Below are 19,544 nucleotides of genomic sequence, written 5' to 3'. Positions count from 1 at the left end.
TCAGTTGTGTCCGACTCTGCATCGGTTTGCGACCCTATGGATTATATCTGGTCAGGTTCCTCTGTCCATGGAGTTCTCCCTGTAGTTTGCCAGGCTCCTCTGTTCATGGAATTCTCCAGGTAAGAATACTGGAGTGGGGTGTCATTTCCTTCTCCAGGGATCTTCCTGACCCAGGGATCAAACCCAGTTCTCCCACATTGCAGGCAGATTGGTTACCATCTGAACCACCAGAGAAGCCCTTTGAGCTAAGGAACTTTGAGCTCAGAAACAAGCAAATCTTTAGCTTGTTGGGGACAGAGTTAAAGGATGCTTTCAGGTACAGCTGGGGCCAGAACAGACCAAAACCACGAGCAAGCACGACCCATGGTCAGCAGAGTCAACAGGTTGCAAGAGCAGATGTGCACAGAGGTAGCAAGAGGCCCTGAGGGAGGTACAGGCAGCGTGCTGGGCTCTGGAGCTGCATGGGTTCCTGACGTCATTCCCACCCACCCCCGCCCCACTCCCACCACAGGACCTGGCTCTGGCCCCTGATCTGGGCTCTCAGATCTCATTGCTGTATCTCAGTTCGGTTCAGTTCAGCTGAGTCACTCAGTTGTGTCTGACATTTTGCTATCCCATGGACTGCAGCACGCCAGGCTTCCCTCTCCATCACTAGCTCCTGCAGCTTGCTCAAACTCACGTCCATCGAGTCAGTGATGCCTTCCAATCATCTCATCCTCTGTTGTCCCCTTCTCCTCCTGCCTTCAATCTTTTCCAGCATCAGGGTCTTTTCCAGTGAGTCAGTTCTTCACATCAGACCAAAGTATTGGCGCTTCAGCTTCAGGATCAGTCCTTCCAGTGAATATTCAGGGTTGATTTCCTTTAGGAGTGACTGGTTTGATCTCCTTGCAGTCCAAGGGACTCTCAAGAGTCTTTTCCAACACCACAGTTCAAAATCATCAATTCTTCAGCACTCAGCTTTCTTTATGGTTCAACTCTCACATCCATATATGACTACGGAAAAAACATAGCTTTGACTAGACAGACCTTTGTCGGAAAAGTAATGTCTCTGCTTTTTAATATGCTGTCTAGGTTGGTCATAGCTTTCTTCCAAGGAGCAAGTATCTTTCAATTTCATGGCTGCAGTCACCATCTGCAGTGATTTTGGAGCCCAAGAAAATAAAATCTGTCACTGTTTCAATTGTTTCCCCATATATTTGCCATGAAGTGATTGGATCGGATGCCATGATCTTAGTTTTTTGAATGTTGAGTTTTAAGCCAGCTTTTTCACCCTCCTCTTTCACTTTCATCAAGAGGCTCTTTAGATGCTCTTTGCTTTCTGCCATAATAGTGGTGTCATCTGCATATCTGAGGTTATTGATATTTCTCCCTGAAATCTTACTATTTTTTGACTTTGAATTGGTTTATGTATATGAAAGAGAAGTTCACTGTCAGGCGAAGAGTTGGTCAGCAGGTAAATCCAAGAGGAAGCCACTGCACTGAGCAGGTCTGTGGCTGAGGGTGGGGAGCATACACCAGGGTGTATTATAATAGGAGATATCAGAGGGAGCAGGTCATTGACAGGAGGCTTTGAAAGCATCTACTTAGAGAATACCAGAGTGACAGTCTTCAAAGATGAATAATCCAAGGCATTTTCTTTATCTGTGGCTATTTGGAATATTTATATTTGAATACATAGGGGACTTCCTTTGTAGCTCAGCTGGTAAAGAATCCGCCTGCAATGCAGGAGACCTGGGTTCAATCCCTGGGTTGGGAAGATCCCCTGGAGGAGGGCATGGCACCCCACTCCAGTATTCTTGCCTGGAGAATCCCCATGGACAGAGGAGCCTGGTGGGCTTCAGTCCTTGGGGTCACAAAGAGTTGGACATGACTGAGGGACTAAGAATGGATGGATACACAGCATGGATAGACAGGATGTTTTGAGATTTCACTTTAAAGAAAATAATGTAGGTCAACTTTGAAATTATAAGTTAAGAGTCTAGAGAAACTGTTGTTTTCTAATTCTTTTTTTAAAAAAAACTTTTTATTTTGTACTGGCATTTATCTTTCAAACTGTGGTGCTGGAGAAGACTCTTGAGAGTCCCTTGGCCAGCAAGGAGATCAAAATAGTCAATCCTACAGGAAATCAAGCCTGAATACTCATTGGAAGGACTGATGCTGAGGCTGAAGCTCCAATACTTTGGCCCCCTGATTCGAAGAGCTGACTCATTGGAAAAGACCCTGATGCTGGGAAAGATTGAAGGCAGGAGGAGAAGGGGACGACAGAGAATGAGATGGTTGGATAGCATACCAGCTCAATGGACATGAGTTTGAGTAAGCTCCAGGAGATGGTGAAGAACAGGGAAGCCTGGCATGCTGCAATTCATAGGGTCGCAAAGAGTCAGACACGACTGAGCGACTGAACTGAACTGAACTGAAGTAGAAACCTAGCATATGGTATTGTCTCTTCTGGAGAAAAGTGTATTGTGCCCAGAAGAGAGGTGGCTGGGGTGGAGGCTGCCTGGAATCTCTGTGGGGATATTCACTCCCCTGGGCACTGGATGCCTGGCAGGGCTTCACCGTGCCTGTGAGAACCTTGCTCTCAAAACACTTCTCTGATTTGACTCCCTTTGTGCTTGGGGATGCTTATTTACTAACCTTCCAGTAACGAATCTATTTTGTTCCTGGGAGAAGAGGCCTTGGACAGAGGCAGTTTAAGAGTTCCTGTCTATAAAAGAACATCCTCCATGGTAAATTAATAGACTGCCTCTCTAGGTTGTAGTGAGTATGATTGACAGGGGACAGCCCTCCTGAGTTCACCCTGCATGGGCCAGATCCTGGACCTTGTTTCATTCACTAAGGTAGGACCACTCTGTCAGGAGTCTTGGGAGACAGCCATCCATCAATTTTTTTTTTTTTTTTGGCTGACATTCCAACCAAATCACTGCTTCCTTCTTTATATGTGACAATTATTAGTGTTACCTCTTGTCAGTTAATACACTCCACAGTCCTCCAGCTTGCTCAAATCATTTTGCTGTTGTTGTCTGATCTCCAAACTAAGACAGCAAACATTCAATCAAGTCTATGAAGATATCAGTCATACTGGTTATGGGTTGTCACTCCGGTAACTGCACGTCTTAGAATTTCAACATTCTAAATTGTTAAGGGAAGGACTTTAAGAAATCTTCCTTCTGCTCTTTTCATCTTTGGATACACCAAGTCATCTCAAAAGGTGCCAATCTATCCTGCTTTTAGTGATTCTGAGAATTTATATTCTGTTAGTCATCTTTTCTGACAAAATGTCTGTTTCACATGATCAGCTATAGGTTCAATACAACTGAAAATCATCTCTTCCTTTTTGAGTCTCTTTAAAGACGAGCTACAATTTACTGATCCCTCTGCACAACACCAAGTAATACACAGTGTGCCCTCACACGATTATGTTTAATAGGAACCACTCACATGGGATTGGTTAGGTGGAGCTGGAGTCAGTGTCATACAACAGGTTCATTTGTTGACATAGGGCGTTTTTTTCTAGAAAGTTCAAGAAAAGGTTGTTAAATACAAAGGAAGCTAGCAGAGCTGAGCCCAGGGGGCAGCGGGGACGGTCAGGACTGAACCCAGCCCCTCTCCCCACATGCCTCCTCTGAGTCCAGTGTGGCCAGTGCTCTTTCTTAGAAGGAAGCGCTTCTTTCTTCTTGTGGGGCCCTTCTGTCTGTGCATGTGTTGTTCACATTTCCACAACTCAGCCCTCAGACCTTCCTATGTGCTCTTCTATCACGATAGCCTTGTTTTGGGAGAAAAATGGATGTTTTGCATAGTGTTTCCTTATGCATTAGGAATTTAACATGTCTTTTTATTTATATAATTATTTTTTATTAGGATTGTAATTGGTTGAATTAGAGCACTAGTTTTAAAATTGCGTGGGCTTTGAGAAGTCTTTCCAGTCTTAATCTTCCTACAATCCCTGCTATTTTTTTTAGTATGTGACTGCACTTATTCCATTACAGCAGAGGCACCGGTACGTAAAGCCAGTTTTTAAATCCCTCATTCACAGCTTCCTTTTTTTTCAGGATAAATAACTCTAAGTGTTTTGGTCCCTCATAGGAACTACTATCCATTCCTTTACAGATGTATCCTGTTTCAAGCCGCAGATCAATATCTTAGAGGTTTGTAGTGAATATGATTGCTGTTGGCCCAGTACTTCTTCCTTTGGAGACAGAGACTTCTTCAGTTCCCTAAAACTTGTATTCAGCTTCTATGGAGCAGGTGGGCTGAGTCCTGAGGAGGGGACATAGGATGTAGCACCAGTGAATCAGAACGTTTCACTCCCTGGATGCAGGGTCTCCTTCAGAGATGGACGCACGACAGAAGCCAGACCGGTCATTCCCCCTCTAGGGGTTTTTGCCAACAGTGTTGGAAAAGACTCTGTTTACTGGGATTATGAATCTATCATCCAGAGGTCCCTAGCCTTTTTGGCACCAGGGACTGGTCTTGTTGAAGACAATTTTCCCACAGATGGTGTAGGGGTGGGGGCAGTTTCAGGATGATTCTTATAAGAAGCCCTCAGCCTAGATCCCTCACGTGTGCAGTTCACAGAAGGTTAATGCTCCTAGAGAATCTAATGCCACTGCCGATCTGACAGGAGGCAGAGCTCAGGCAGTAAGTAATGTGAGGGATGGGGAGTGGCTATAAATACAGAAGGAACTTCAATTGCATGGCCACCATTCACCTCATGCTGTATGGCCCCGGGGATCATGCTGTATGGCCCTGGGGATCATGCTGTATGACCCCTGCTATGGTCCACATTAGCTTAGACCTTTGAGAAGCACCTTCCCACTAAATTGGGAGAGACTCCCAGAGAACCCAGTTGAGTTGGGAGGAGGGGAGAGGAGAGGAGAGGAGAGGGAGAGGGAGGGAGAGGACGGAGTGGAGGATGGGGAGGAGGGTGCACATGAAGCCAAATGCATTCCTTGGATTTCCTGCTTTCATGAGACAATAAAATTCCTCTCATGCTTACAGCCAAACATCCTGGCCAATACAAATTGAACACAAATTAATTAAATTTGTTTGATAAGAGTAATTAAAAAATCAAACTAATGTGCAAACAGAGCTTATTATTTAAAATTCATGTGATGAATTACTTAATAAAGCAAAAAATCCCCCTTGTAACATTTTCATCATGACTTTACTGTTTTTCTCTGAACCATCTCTTTTCCCGTAGACAGGCAGAATTCCCAGGAAATGCAGTGCACACACATGGAAATGCTGGGCAGAGGGAAAGGGTGTCACCTTGACTTTTCGCATTTCTTAATTTTGAGAGCATGCATTTTTTCACATTATGCTGACATATTTTAATTTTGTGGCCCTTGATGATTTCTTTGCCTGCCCTTAACCAGGCTTTTTCTGGCCCAGTTGATTGGTGCTTGTTTTGGTACCTAAGCATAAGTACTTCATTACACCCATTTCTACTAAACCTCATCTAAGTTTGTGATTTGAAATCTCTCATGTTTTCTGAAGCATCAGTAAGTGCACTCAGTTGGAATTGTATAGAGCCTGAACATACGACCCCTCTATTTTATTTTGCAAACCACTGGAAATGAGAGTTGAGACCCATGTGGGACACTGAACCTTCCAGGGCTGCTGTAGGTCTGCAGCACACCTTTCTGCAAATTAGAAAAAGGCACCCCTCTCTAAGGGTCAGTGCAACTGTGGGCCAGTGCACGAGGGATGGAGAGCAAGGACAGGCTGGGTATCAAACCCACTCATCCTTGCCACTGAGCTCCACTGGGTGAAAGACCAATCATTAACCATGTTACAGAGACCCTTTTCATCTTCTTGGGCTCCATATGCACGAGCTAGGGTCTAGTATGAGCCTTTTGTTGGGCATATCAAATGAAGGGCAACAAGATTCAGGAAAACTGAGTAATAGCTTAGTGAAATATTAAACTCAGAAAATTTCAGAGGCAGGTAAATCTGAATTTATGGAGATAATATACTGTATTTAAAAGTTTTGGAGTTGGACAAAAATGCACTTTGATCCCAGACTGGCCACCTAGCAGGCCACCTCCCTGAAATTCCATTTTTTAAAAATCTGCAAAATAACGATCATACGATATTTCAGAGAATCTAGGCTACATCAGCTGTAAGATCTGGTCTCATTAAAGAGGTTTTTAAAATGAAAAGACAGCCAATGGATTGTTAAATGTTTCCTGACTTCAGAGGTGTCAAGACTGTAAAACTTGTGTATTTTAGAATCTATGACACATGTATCGACTGCGGTTCTTCTCTGAGTAGATTAAATGAGATAATGCGCTTGCTAAGTTCTTGGCAGGGCCCAGCGTCAGTGCTCCATGAAGCTGCAGTGGGTGCAGTTATTTGGAGCTGGTGACAAATAGTAACAAGAGAATAGACTTGACTGAGGCCTTCACAGCCTCACAAGACAATCTGGATGTAGGGTGAGATACTAGAAGCCAACATGCACGGGCAGGTCCAGAAGTAAACCTCAGAAGAAGATGAACGTACAGAAGATGCACAATGGAAAAATAATCCCACGAGTTCTGCTGATGGAGACCCAGATCTGAGCGATGACCTACCCAAACCCCAGACACGCAGGAGAAACACTTTTTAAAAGGGTACTGTTCAAATGGTGGGCTGGCGGTCCTTGTTTGAAGGTGAAGCAGGAGAGGGAAAACTTCCAGAATGTTCTGTCAGCTTTTCTAGCATTTGGGTTTTCTTCTTCCCTGCTCACTGACATCTACTTCTGTTACATTTCCTGTGATTTCTGAAGTGATCACTGATTGGCTCCCCGGGGAAAACCCTTCTGTGCTACATCCTCTGATGGATGTTTTCACTTAGGCCTAGAGGGGTCTGTGGAGGGTGAAGAGGTGCCAAGACGCGTCAGTCAGGCTATTTCACCTGCCTCTGAAGCTGCTTGTTCCCAGACTGGGCGAGCGTGGGCCTCATGCCAAGGAACAGCCATTCATTGTTCTCTGAGGCCAAAGACAATGCTGCCAGAGGTAGCACACTGCTGTAGAGAAGCCAACGCCAGGATTCTAATAAGTGAAAAACGGCCTAGATTGTGCCTCTGCTTTGGAAGCCATCTATTTCTTTTCCTGCGGTTTAATGGCATTTTTAGAGATATGATCAGTGGAGGCAGGGTGTATATGAATGTGTGATGGAACCTATGATGGGAAGTGGCCTAAATGCTGTTGAGTATGGGGCAGGAAAATGCAATGAAAATGACTCTCCTTTTGAAAACAAAGACCTCATTATTCGGGGAGGAGATCCTGAAGAAATTAGTCATTTCTTCCATTTCTGACTTTAACTTGTTTCAGCATCAGGACTGATGTAAATGGTGTACAGAGAATGACGAAGAAAAGAGTTTGTGGCAAGAGTTTAATCGACTCAGTTTGGGTTGGTTTGTAATAAGAAAAGAAAATAACAGGGAAATTTTGGTTGAATGATTATGCCATGTGAAAATTAGATATTATATGGTTGCTCCCGAACTAATAAACTCTAGGGATTTTTAATAATGAAATTCATGGGCTTTCCCGGTAGCCTAGTGGTTGAGAATCTGCCTGCCAATGCAGGGGCCACACGTTTGATCCTTGGTCCAAGAACTAAGATCCCACATGCCTCAGAGCAACTAAACCCCGGAGTTGCAAGTACTGAAGCCCGGGCGCTCTAGAGCCCACGCTCGGCAACAAGAGAAGCTACCGAAAGGAGAAGCCTGAGCGCCACAGCTAGAGAGCAGCTGCCACTTGCCACAACTCGAGAAAGCCCGTGTGCAGCAATGAACACCTGGTGCAGCCAGAAATTAGAAAAAATAATGTATTTCTTTAAAAAAAAGAAAGAAATTCAAGTGGCAGCTCTGGATCACAACATCAGAGAAAAACCAAATTGCCCGAGAAGACAGTGGCAACCTGCAGTCAAAGCGTGTGGGCTAGCTGTGTAGATCACAGACAGAGCTTCCCTCTCCCCTCGGCAGGCCAGTTGCACGTGCGCCCCCAGCTTCTCACTTCAGCCCGAGGGTCCGGAGAGAGGATGTGGCCCAGCCTGGGAGCTGAGCTGAGTCATCACCCTACGCACGTCATGGCACATCCGTGCCATGCTCCCACCTCCAGGCTGTTAGATTCACTAAAGGACTTGTAGGGGGATGAAAATTCCATTTGATTTAATTTCTTCCTAGGAAAAGATACACTCAGTAATGTTGTAAATCTCTTGAAACCAGTTTCCTTCAAAGTTGCCTCGGAAATTTTAAATATGTGTACAAGTTCCACCTTGTACTTCCTTAGTCTTAACCCTGTGTCTGAGATGCAGTGGTGCTGGTGGTGGGGGCTCCTCACAGTGGTCAAGCGCTGTCAGGGGCTTGTTGCGTAAGGCGGCTGAGTCTCAGTGATCCACTTGCCTTGGCCCCACCTCGTATCAAGAGCGCATCTGAAAGATGGGTGGCCAGGAGGTGGGTCTTAAGCCTATTATTTGCATAAAATGACTTAAGAGTGACATTGGTTTTATTAGCACCACTGAACTACCAGCCACTTTCTCATTAGCAATAAATGTTTGAGTTTTAACTCTGCTGTGAACTCTATTATTATGCAGAAAACACAAAGGTTTATTTGCCCAGGGCTCTCTCTAGTACATCTGGACCTTTTGTGTGTAAATTACAGACATATTGTCTGGAATACCAACTACAGCCTTCAGATCCCTGGCCTGGGCAGCTGTGGGGCAGCCTCTGATTTGCCTAATCTCAAGAAATATGGCAAATTGGATCCATCAATGTGTGTTGTTGCATCAAAATTATGGAGAATTTAAAATTACTTGTGACAGCAACACACTGTACTCAGAGTGAAACACTAAGTATATTAGAATGGGCCATTGTTGTCTTCCACCGTTTGTATATTTCATTCGTGTTGGAACAGTTTGATTTTGGTTTAGAGAGTTAGATGTTTTCCAAGGGCAAAACTTTATGTCACTTTTTGGGGAGAAATGATTCATAAAATGTCCTCCCCTCTTGTCTCCCCAGGAGTGAAACCAGACCATTAGGTCCTTCGAGTCAGATGGCTCTGACAAGCTGGCTCTGAATCCACTTAGGCCTGTTTCCCCTTCCCTCGTCATTGGTTTGGGTCACTGATCGCTATGAAAGTCCGATAAACTATAAATGTTATCTCTAGAAAAGTGCTCCTGACCCTCAGTTTTTTTTTTTTTCATATGGTTTTAGGGGTTTTGAGAATTCAAGCCAAGAAGGGAGTTTTACATAGGATTTTAAGAGAGACCAGTTACATTGAAATAGTTACCAAGATTTTAAAAAGTTTTGTGAATATAAATAGCTATACGTGCTTTTATATAAGTGCATTAAATAACAAGGTCTACTGGTGAGTCTAATAACTACTGTAATTTTGAAGCACTGATGAGTATAAAAGATATTTTACAATGTCTGCCAACTGTGCTGTGAAATGAAAATGTTGGTAATTTCCACTGTGACAGGTGCTAGTACTTCTACTGTGGCCTGCTGCTGACTTTCATCATTGGATGGAGCGCTAAATTGCAGTTAGAGGTTAGTGAAAATAAAGGTGCATTTTCCCTGCATCCAAGTTGCTGGACCTTAAGTCAAGAACCTCTGAGACTCTAGAGATCCTTGTCCTGGTGCTGGGCGTGGCTCGGGGCTTGCTGGCCTCAGTTCTTTGTTCAGGCCACAGTGGAGGATGCAGGGCTACCCGGTTCCCTAACTGAAACGACCCCAGGCTATTGTGAGTTGCCATATTTTGTAGGAAAAGCCAAAAGGGACGTTCAGAGTGGCCTTCTGTCCTGTCCTCACTTACGAGAGCAGAGAGGTCGGGACGAGGGGGACACAGGAGTCAGCTGTACCAGATAACTCCTGTCTTAGCTAGCACAGAGACGAAGCCACGAGGGACCCCCTTGGTGAAGCTGCCCAGCCTGGGAGATGGGTCTCTGTGTGTCTTCTAGCTTCGGGTGAAAGAAGCGTCTTCCTCTCACTTTGACAAAGATCTGAGGCACAGTATTACCGAGGTTGCCTCTTGCCTTAACCTCGCTTTTCCAGGGATGCTCACCTAACTGGGGGAGCTCCATTGGGCAGCCCAAGTCCTGGGAGGGCAGAGTGACTCATTTTTGCCTCTCATTCTCCTAGTTACTGAAAGAGAGGAAATGGTGCTGAAAAATGCACACCTGGCCAAAAATGAAAAGTATAACTCTGGGAGGTGTGGAAGTGTTCCACAGTCCCTTAAAAATGTGAACCGTCGCTGCAATAGTACAGTTATGACCAGTTGAGCTATTGCTGGAAAACACCAGGGACAGACAAAACTTGCCCATTGGGATGCTCAAACTCAGGCCTGCATGAGGATGCACAGTTCAAGTTCTAGACAAAAGAAAGTGATTTCCCTGATGAATGGTGGGAGAGATGACAAACTTCCAAGGAGAGGTGCTCTCAAAGCAACCTCCTTGGCAGGGACCTCCTGAAACTGGTCCTCACGGCTGCTTGGAAGCACATCATGACCTGATTTCACCAGGAAAATGGCCTGTGAAAGAGGCTCACAGAGTGTCATCTGCTTACCAATTTTACTTCTTGCTTCGTTTATGCTTTCTCCCAGGGCCTTAGCTTCAGCAAATCTGGAGGGGGGAAAAAGAAGAAATGAGAGTTTAACCTTTTCTGTTCACCCTAAATTATGTTTTAAAAATAAGAGATTTCTGAGAGGTCTCTGTTATAAAACTTCATGGAAAGGGACATAAAAAGACAATTTAAATGAATGAAATACATTTGGCTTAAGAGCAGAGATAAAATTTGTATTAATTACTGGTGTCATGAATTTTTACTCCTCTCTTCAGTGTAGAACTTCCTTCTCATAGTCTCTAATTTACGACTTTTGATTTTGAATGTTTTATGATACAAAGAAGCCAGAGTAAAGCAGGGCTCTACGCTTTATGTGCAGTGTTCTATTAATCATAGTACCAAGATATTAGAGTCAAAGAATATTTAAAGAACTTTTTTTTTCCGATCTTTTCTCTTTTTTTTCTGACTGGTAAACTATGGCTGGTCATGAGGCAGATTCACGCCATCATCAGCTTCTATAAATCAAGTCGCATGGGACGCAGCCACATGGATTCCTTTGTTTACTGTCTAAGGCTGCTCTCACACTGCAAAAGGCAGTTGAGCGGCTGTGATGGAGACTATGGAGCCTGAAGAGCTGAAAATATTTACTATCTGGCTTTTTCCAGAAAAAAGTTTGTTTACTTTTTTTATAGATGATGTTAAACCACATTTTGGAACTATCAAAATAAAAAAAATAAAACCCTCATTATTCCCCACCCAGAAATAGACCTAATCTGAGATCTAATTTTCTTTCTAGCCAGTTGTTACAGTTAAGATCATATACATATATATATATATATGATTTTATGCTTTGATTTTTTTTTTCATTTAGCATTGTAAGTCCTTCCCTATGTTCTTAGAAACTTTTCCATTATCTTTAGATGGCTGCATACTAGTCCCCCAGATGCTGTGTTGACATTTACTTAATGACTCCTTTCTATTTTCCAAAAGGTATTCTTGAGAAGCCCCCTGAGAGCCCAGTCTTACGCTGGACAAGTGTAGAAATGACCTCTAGGAAAACCACGCTGTCTAGGCCTACACACAGTGGGCCCTTAGGAAATGTTATTGCTCCATCCACAAATCTTTCTGGATCCCAGTAAATCCCAGATGTGCTATTGCTTCATCTATAAGCACTTTAGTCCTACGGGATTTTGTTAGAGGACGTGGGGAGAAGAGAGGGCTCCCAGGTACGGGAATACCAGAAGTGAGGCTCAGAGCGCCCAGAATGCTCTGGGTTGGCTGGGAAAGAGGCGTGAATTACGTCACTGCTATTTTCCGACCATGTCTGCTTGGCTGGAGATTGCCGACAGAAGTTTCCAGGAAGGGGACTACATTTTCTCTCAGTGTTAGGTTTCTTGGGACTCCCCACCCTGGCTCCTTACTAACAGTGTTCAGGCTCATCCCAGACGACATATGTCCCTTCTGCAGCTAGGGCTTGTTGCCTTCTGGAGATGAGTACAAGCCCACTGGATGCCACGCAGACTGAATTCAGCTCAGCAAACATTCGTAACATGGGTGGGTCGCTGTGCTGGGCTCTGGGGCCTCAGTCTGGCCTCTGTTCCCTGGGCAAGTAGACTGAGGCTTTGTCTGGGCCACTCAAATGAGGACTATCTTCATCCTTTAAGCTCTGCCATGTGGAGGTGGCGGGGGGCGGGGGGGCTCTAACTGTTTGTTGGTACCACGTCCATCCTCAGGACCTGTGGTTTCACGGCATTTGATAGTCCTCCACAGCCCAGTGAATGACGCCTCTGATGGCCTGTTTCACAGAGTTCTGGAAGCTTGAGATTCTTGGGAATGAGGAAACTACAAGAGCAAGGCTGCAAAGCTGTTGAGATTTATATCAGTGCTGGAGGAAACCAGGACAGAGCCGGAGAAGGGAAGATTCTGAAGGCACAGAAGGCCATCTCCGCAGAGGAGCCCTCACAGGCATGGAAGGGAGCCCCCCGCCCTCCCTGGTGGTCACCCACATGTGTCGGGGTGTGGGGCCCGTGGCGAGGAGCTGCTGAGTGCTGTGGTCAACCGTCTTCAAAGAGCCGCCCCACGCCGGGCTGGCAGACATGGCCGGGAAGCCGTGGGCTGTTGTTCCAGGCTCTCTGCAGCCCAGCGCCGAGCTAAAAAGGGCTTTCCCACTAGAGAGGTGTGGGCTGAGGGCTGAGCCGTCTCTGAGAGACCGTTTTCCTTCGCTCTGCAGCTGTTGCCACCCCAGGCCACCTCACCCACATGCTTTCCTGCTCCTGCGTTGTCAAGACAGACTCTTGCCTGAGGAAGCCCAGCCCTGAAGGAGAAGGAGGGGAGTCAACAGCAATGAGACATGGCTTTGCATTCCTGTCTTGGTCCTCCTGCATCTCCAGAACCCCCAGCCCAGCTCCCTCAGAGCCACCCCCTCGCCTTCTTCCTGCCCTCGCCTGAGCTCTAGACAAAAGAATTCATTTACTGTGAGAGAACCGCAGAGTGAAAACAATTCTCTTCCATTGGCTTCCACGTTTCATCATGTATCTCCCTGTTTTTTTTCCCCCTCTCTCCCTGACTGTTGCTTCTCAGACTCCTTTTCAGGCTTTTCTTTTGCAATCTGTTCCTTAGATGCTGGTAAGGGTCAGGGTTTGGCTTCCCTGGCGGCTCATATGGTAAAGAATCTGCCAGCAATGCAGGAGGCCTCGGTTTGATCCCTGGGTTCAATCCCTGGGTCGGGAAGATCCCCTCAAGAAGAGAAGGGCTACCCACTCTAGTACGCTTACTTGGATAATTCCACGGACAGAGGAGCCTGGTGGGCCACAGTCCATGGGGTTGCAAAGTTGGAAATGAATGAGTGACCAACACTCTCATTTTCCTCAGTGGTCAGGGTTTAGTCTTAGACCCTCTCCTCACGACACCCACTCTCTAGGCACTCCACTCAGGCCAGTGCCTTCATTGGCCACCTCTTTGGACACCTCCCAGATCTCAGTCCTGCTTTATTTTCTGTCTGTTTGATGCCCTGCAGATAACTAAAACCTATGGGATCCAGAGCAGGGCTGAGGTCCTTCCTTGAAGACCTCCCTGCCTTTCTCCCCTCGCTGCCTGGCACCCACACTCACCCAGGGGCTCATGCCACTAACCTACACACCACACCAGCCTTTGCCCTTCTCTCCATCAGCCCCTTCACTCAGTCCTGGAGTCTTGCCCCCTCTCTGTCCTCAGTACCTACACTGACATCCCACTGAGCTTTACCCTGCGCCACCGGCTCTGAGAGGGTGCTGTCATCTCTCCCCCATACCACTTCAACTGCTACTTGCTCGGCTCCCTGCAATTATGTTGCCTGCCTTTGGGCTATTTCCCACATTTCAGTCTTTGTCTTCTTGTCTAGGGTGATTAACATAAAAAAAAATGTGTTGCCCATTCATGGAGTGAACGTCCAATTCGCTTCCCCATCATAAAGACTGGTTCTATGTCCTTTCCTTACTCTGTTGACTCATTCCTGATATGACACCTTGGCTGCCTCTGTTATATGGTGATGAAGATCCAATGTTCATTTCTATTACACTTTTTAAAATACCGAAATTCCTATCGTGTCCCCTTTCCCCATCAAGATGGCTGCCCTCTTGTCGCCCACCAAGGGGTTCCTCCCCGACACAGGAAGCCACTGCTACATTCACCTACTTCTAGCAAGCAGTTCTCAGGCAGCATCTGGGCTGCTAAGGTTTCTCAAAGACAATTTCAAATTGTCACTCTCAAGCCAAAAAAAAAAAAGTCTTTTTGAATACCTTTTTTATGGCTAGCGTTGTTTTAAAAAAAAACTGTGGGGAGACTGAGAAGATTCTAATCTAATCTTTGCTCTCAGAGTTCATAATTCTAGTTTAGGAGACAAGGTGTAAATACAAAAAACAAATGGAAAAATAATAAAGGTTAAAACTGAAGTCTAACAGGAACCAGGGAACTCCTATTTGGGGTGGACTTTATTTCCAGATGATGGTGTTAGATTTGCTCTTGGATGCTCTTGGTCCAGTTTTCCTGTTGGTGTGATATTGTTGTTCTAATCTCTATCTAAAGGATTCAACTGAGTGACGGGGTTGCTTTTCTTGGTTTCGTTCACATTATCAACGACTTCATTTCCAATTGCGGCTGACCTCCCCATTGATTTACTCTTTTGTTACTGAATGGGACCCTGCTACAGGGGATTCAGTTTGTATGAGGGACCCGTCACAAAAGAAAGTCAGCCAGGTGGTGCCTGGGCACTGGAGTTAGCCAAGCATGGGGCTTCCAGCCTCTCTCTTCATGCTATTATATACTGTGAGGATGAGTCATGCCTGGAAAATATAGCGATTTTCAATTGCACTTCTATCTGAATTGTCTCCTATTGAAAAATCCAGCTTAAGAATTGGCTCACATGCTCCAGTTTACTGGAGGGCAGATATCCTATTAATGTGCCAACATCTCATTTCTTTGTCACAGGCAGGCAGCACAACTATCCCCAGGCTGGGGGCAGAGCTGAGACATGCTGGCAACAAGGGGTAGACATCCCTCCTACTAAGTGGCCCTAACGTCTGAGCCACGGATGGTCTCCTCTTGCAACTCGGCATCAAATCCCACACTCTGGGGCAGCTGAGGGAATTCGAGTCATCAAGAGTCCTTGGGCTTAGAAGCTACTTGCCATTGGCTAACGAGGCCGAGCTGGACCAAGGCTTGTGTTATTGGGGGGTAGTGGTGGTCCTGAGCCCTTCTTTTCTGGACTTTTCCAGCTGCAGCACTAGGGCCCTGGGTTGGCAGAGTTACTTGATAAGAGAAGTAGTGAACAAAACGGGAGAGCCCAGGCCCACGGGTTCTGCTGGCTGTGGATAATCAGGAAGGTAAGACTTTCTAAGAGGAAGTCTATTAGAAGTAGAGTTAGGGAAGAGCAATTATTTTTTGGCTGTGCTGGGCAGCATGTGGGATCTTAGTTCCTTGACCATGGATCGAACCCTCGGCCCTTGCATTGGAAGCGCAGAGTCTTAACCACCGGACTGCCAGGGAAGTCCCAGGGAATAGCAATTTAACCACCCTGGGGAACACCACTCAGGCGCATATCTGTATTTCTAGGACCCATCATTCCTCCAACAGATGGTCCACTTGATGCTCTCGGTCACTAGAGGGACTGGGAGCAGATGGGTTGGTGGGATCAGGGTCACCGCAGACCGATTCCTAAAGAGATGGAGGCCTGGAAGCTTTTCACACTTGATTTCAATGTCTGCTATGGAAGCACTGATTGTAGTTATTTGTTTTCTATAAAAACATCTCTCTTTGTCCTCTGCCATAAGAGTTATGAGCATGTAATATCTGCTAATTGAATATTCTCTGTGAATGCAAAGGTTCCAATCCTGAGAAAAGAGTAGGACCTGGCTTACACTCCCCAGTCCCAAATATTCCTTTAATAATTGGTAACGCTGAACAGATGTAGATATTTTAAAAATGTGGGCTGGTCTGCTGACTTTTCATTTGATTTTAAAGACTGATTTACTGCTGGGAAAACCTCTTCTCAGAGGGGAGCTTTGTGTGAGTTTCATTAACTCCTTTGCTTTAGGGCCTTGAGGAAGATGGGACCACCATTCGCACCAGCCCGTCCTGTGCGATTTCCATGTGTGTGAGCCCAAAAGCACATCTGTCATGTGGCTGTCAGAACTCTGCTGTTCTAGAGTTAGTGAACTCTGTACTGGAAGCCCATACATCCTCATCTTTTCCAACCACCCCACCTCCCCCCGCCCACCCCCGCCCCCCAAACCCATCTCCTGCTGGAAAGAGACCTCTAAGCTCAAGAGTACAAGCCTGATTCAGGAGCCATACCAATTCTAGAATAAGAGACATGACATATTATGTTCTTTCTCAAGGTCTCTGGACAAGCTCTCTGTCTGGCCAGTGGTTTTCAAACATGGTGGCATGTTGGAATTCTGAAACAAATGGATGCTCGGGCTCTATACCTAATTCAGTGAGAATATCCAGGGAGTCAGGCCTGGGCTCTGGTAGCTTGTACAAGCTCCACAGGTCAGTTTACCATGAAGCCAGGGCTACGAGGTCACTGGTATGGGCCCTGAAGCCCCGGGGGTGGACATAGCTGAGGGCTCTAGTGAAGTCACTGGACGAGGCAGCTGTCTTCCAGCCTGATGTGTGTGTCTCCAGACAAACAAGGTGTCCTGCTCCAACACGTCCAGCTGAAAATACACAGCCTGCCCCAGGGAGAGGTTTGAAAGGTACATGAAACCCCCTGGATTCACAGGCTCAAGTCTTCATGGGTGTGCATATTCCAGTTTCCTGGAAACAGAGACCTCAACTTCCACTAGAGCCACTTTATTTTCTCCCTGTGTGAGTGCTAGTTGCTCAGTCGTGTCAGACTCTTTGCGAACCCCATGGACTGTAGCCCACCAGGTTCCTCTGTCCATGGGATTCTCCAGGCAAGAAGACTAGAGTGGGTAGCCGTTCCCTTCTCCAGGGGATCTTTCTGACCCGGAGATGGAACCCAGGTCTCTCCCACATTGCAGGCAAATTCTTTACCATCTGAGCCGCCAGGGAAACCCACCTTCTCCCTACTCCTTGTTTTATCCATCTATCACTCACATGCCACGTCGGGCTCCCGTTCTGCTCCCTGCAGAGGTAGCCCTCCTTACTGGTAAAGTAGGCTGAAGTATACTTTTTTGTTCTGCTGTTTTTGTTTGTTTGTGTGCATCTATTTATAATTTACATAAACTGTGGTCTTACTTAGTGCTGCCCTTGTTGGCATGTGCTCAATAATCCACCGCTGCCTGCCGCACCCAGCTCCCCAACTGTGGCCTGCACGGAGCGCCCCCAGCCTTCTATTCTCCACTTCCCCAGGGACGGACGATCAGCCAGACGGACAAAAGAAGTTGAAGCAGGACAAGAGATTGAGGGTGGTGATGAGGGTTCAGTAGGTACAGCTGCCACAGGCAACAGGAAAGAAGGCAGAGCCGGGGAAAAGGAAAAGGGAAGGCTGACGGCCCTGAGGTCCCAGCCCAGCTGTTAGCCGATGGTGTTTACACTCGGGGGCGCAGATCGGAGAAGGTGGGCTTCCTTGGCGGCTCAGATGGTAAAGAATCTGCCTGCAATGTGGGAGAACTGGGTTCCATCTCCAGGTCAGAAAGATCCCCTGGAGAAGGGGATGGCTACCCACTCTAGTCTTCTTGCCTGGAGAATCCCATGGACAGAGAACCTGGTGGGCTACAGTCCATGGGGTTCGCAAAGAGTCCGACACGACTGAGCAACTAGCACTCACACAGGGAGAAAATAAAGCGACTCTAGTGAAAGTTGAGGTCTCTGGTGGGTGAGACAAACCCACCGGCTTTCTAGCCCTCCTCAGCCGCAAGCAGAGCTGCTGTGGACATCCTCATCCATGGCCCCTTCTGAGGCTGAGAACCTCTTGGGAGCTGCAGTCGGCCCTCTGGATCCGTGGGTGGAACTTGTGGGTTTGGAGGCCGACTGTACTACTCATTTTGCCTGAGGGACTTGAGCATGTGTAAATTTTGGTATCTGTGCATGCATGCTTAGTTGCTCAGTCGTGTCTGACTCTTTGTGACCCCAGAGGCTGTAGCCCGCCAGGCTCCTCTGTCCATGGGATTCTCCAGGCAAGAAGACTGGAGTGGGCTTGCCATTCCCTTCTCCAGGGGATCTTCCCCACCCAGGGATTGAACCTGGGTCTCCTGCAAAGCAGGCAGATTCGTTACCGTCTGAGCCACTGGGGAAGCCCTGGGTATCTGTGGGGGTTTCTGAAACTCATTCCTGCAGGTGCAGAGACACACTGGCTGTAAACCCAGAAGGGGAGTTGCTGGGTCACAGCAGGTGCAGACACTTCCTTGGTTAGGAGGGCTGCTCCGGCCTTCACTGGATTCCTCCAGTGATCTGGGATCCGCGCCCCCGAGTGTAAACACCATTGGCTAATGGCTGAGCTGGGCCCTCAGGGCCGCCGGCCTTCCCTTTTCCTTTTCCCAGCTCTGCCTTCTTTCCTGTTGCCTGTGGCAGCTGTACATACTGAACCTTCATCACCACCCTCAATCTCTTGTCCTGCTTCAATTTCCTTTTTCACAGACAAAACAGAGGCCATCTTTAACACGCCGCCTCTGCTTCCAAATGTATCAGCGTCAGCCCACCTTGCTGTGTTTCTCCATCCGGCTTCCTTCCAGGCCCCCCGCCCTCTGACGGTCCCCACTGCCTGGCTCCCTGGAGCCTTGCGGGGCCAGCGGTTCCCTTGTTTTGTTCCCTACTTTTCCGCCCCTTCTCTTTCTCCCTGATTGCTCCCCCCAGGAGCTTGCTTCTGCCTGCCGCCTACAACCCTGACCAGTTCTCCTTCCTGAAACAAACTTCTGATCTCCTCAGGCTACTTCCCGTTTTCCTGCCACAGAAGTCTTCCTCCTCTCACAGCTCTCTGAACACACTGCTGGCCCTCCCTCATTTGCCCAGTTCCTTCTCACCTGCTCCTTCACTCCTTGTAGTTCAAGCCCTTTCAGCTGCTGACTCCCCGGGCACTTTTTTCTGCTGCCTCCAGCTTAATACTTTTTAAGTTTTTGAAAACAAGCTTTATTTATTTGACCTCTTTTTAGAATTTTTGGTACCAAAAAATTCATTTGCAGGGCAGCAATGGAGAAACAGATATAGAGAACAGAGATTTATGGACACGGGAAGAGGGGAAGAGAGGGTGGGGAGGTATGGAGAGAGTAACATGGAAACGTACGTTACCATATGTAAAATTGATAGCCAAGGGGAATTTGCTGTATGGCTCAGGAAACTCAAAGAGGGGCTCTGTATCAACCTAGAGGGGCAGGATGGGGAGGGAGATAGGAGGAGGTTCAAGGAGAGGACATACGTATACCTATGGCTGATTCATGTTGCAGTTTGACAGGAAACAAGATTCTGTAAAGCAACTATTCTTCAATTACAAAATAAATAAATTAAAAACAATTTTGGGTGCACTTGTGGCTTCTCTGGTGGCTCAGATGGTAAAGAAGCT

At 46.7% G+C, this 19,544-nt stretch overlaps 1 protein-coding gene across 3 annotated transcripts in view; it reads right to left on the bottom strand.

Moving 5' to 3' along the window:
* Nucleotides 1-19,544, bottom strand: part of KIF6 (kinesin family member 6) — a 428,472-nt gene that overhangs the window by 69,393 nt on the left and 339,535 nt on the right. For all 3 annotated transcript variants that reach the window (XM_070360917.1, XM_070360918.1, XM_070360916.1), the window contains exon 15: nt 10,550-10,605. In XM_070360917.1, the coding sequence (XP_070217018.1) occupies nt 10,550-10,605 (56 nt within the window). The remainder of the gene's footprint in view (nt 1-10,549; nt 10,606-19,544) is intronic.

This window comes from Bos mutus, chromosome 23, assembly GCF_027580195.1.
Source record: "Bos mutus isolate GX-2022 chromosome 23, NWIPB_WYAK_1.1, whole genome shotgun sequence".
NCBI lineage: Eukaryota > Metazoa > Chordata > Mammalia > Artiodactyla > Bovidae > Bos > Bos mutus.
The sequence above is the reverse complement of the archived record's forward strand: the minus strand, read 5'-3'. Positions and strand labels throughout refer to the sequence as shown.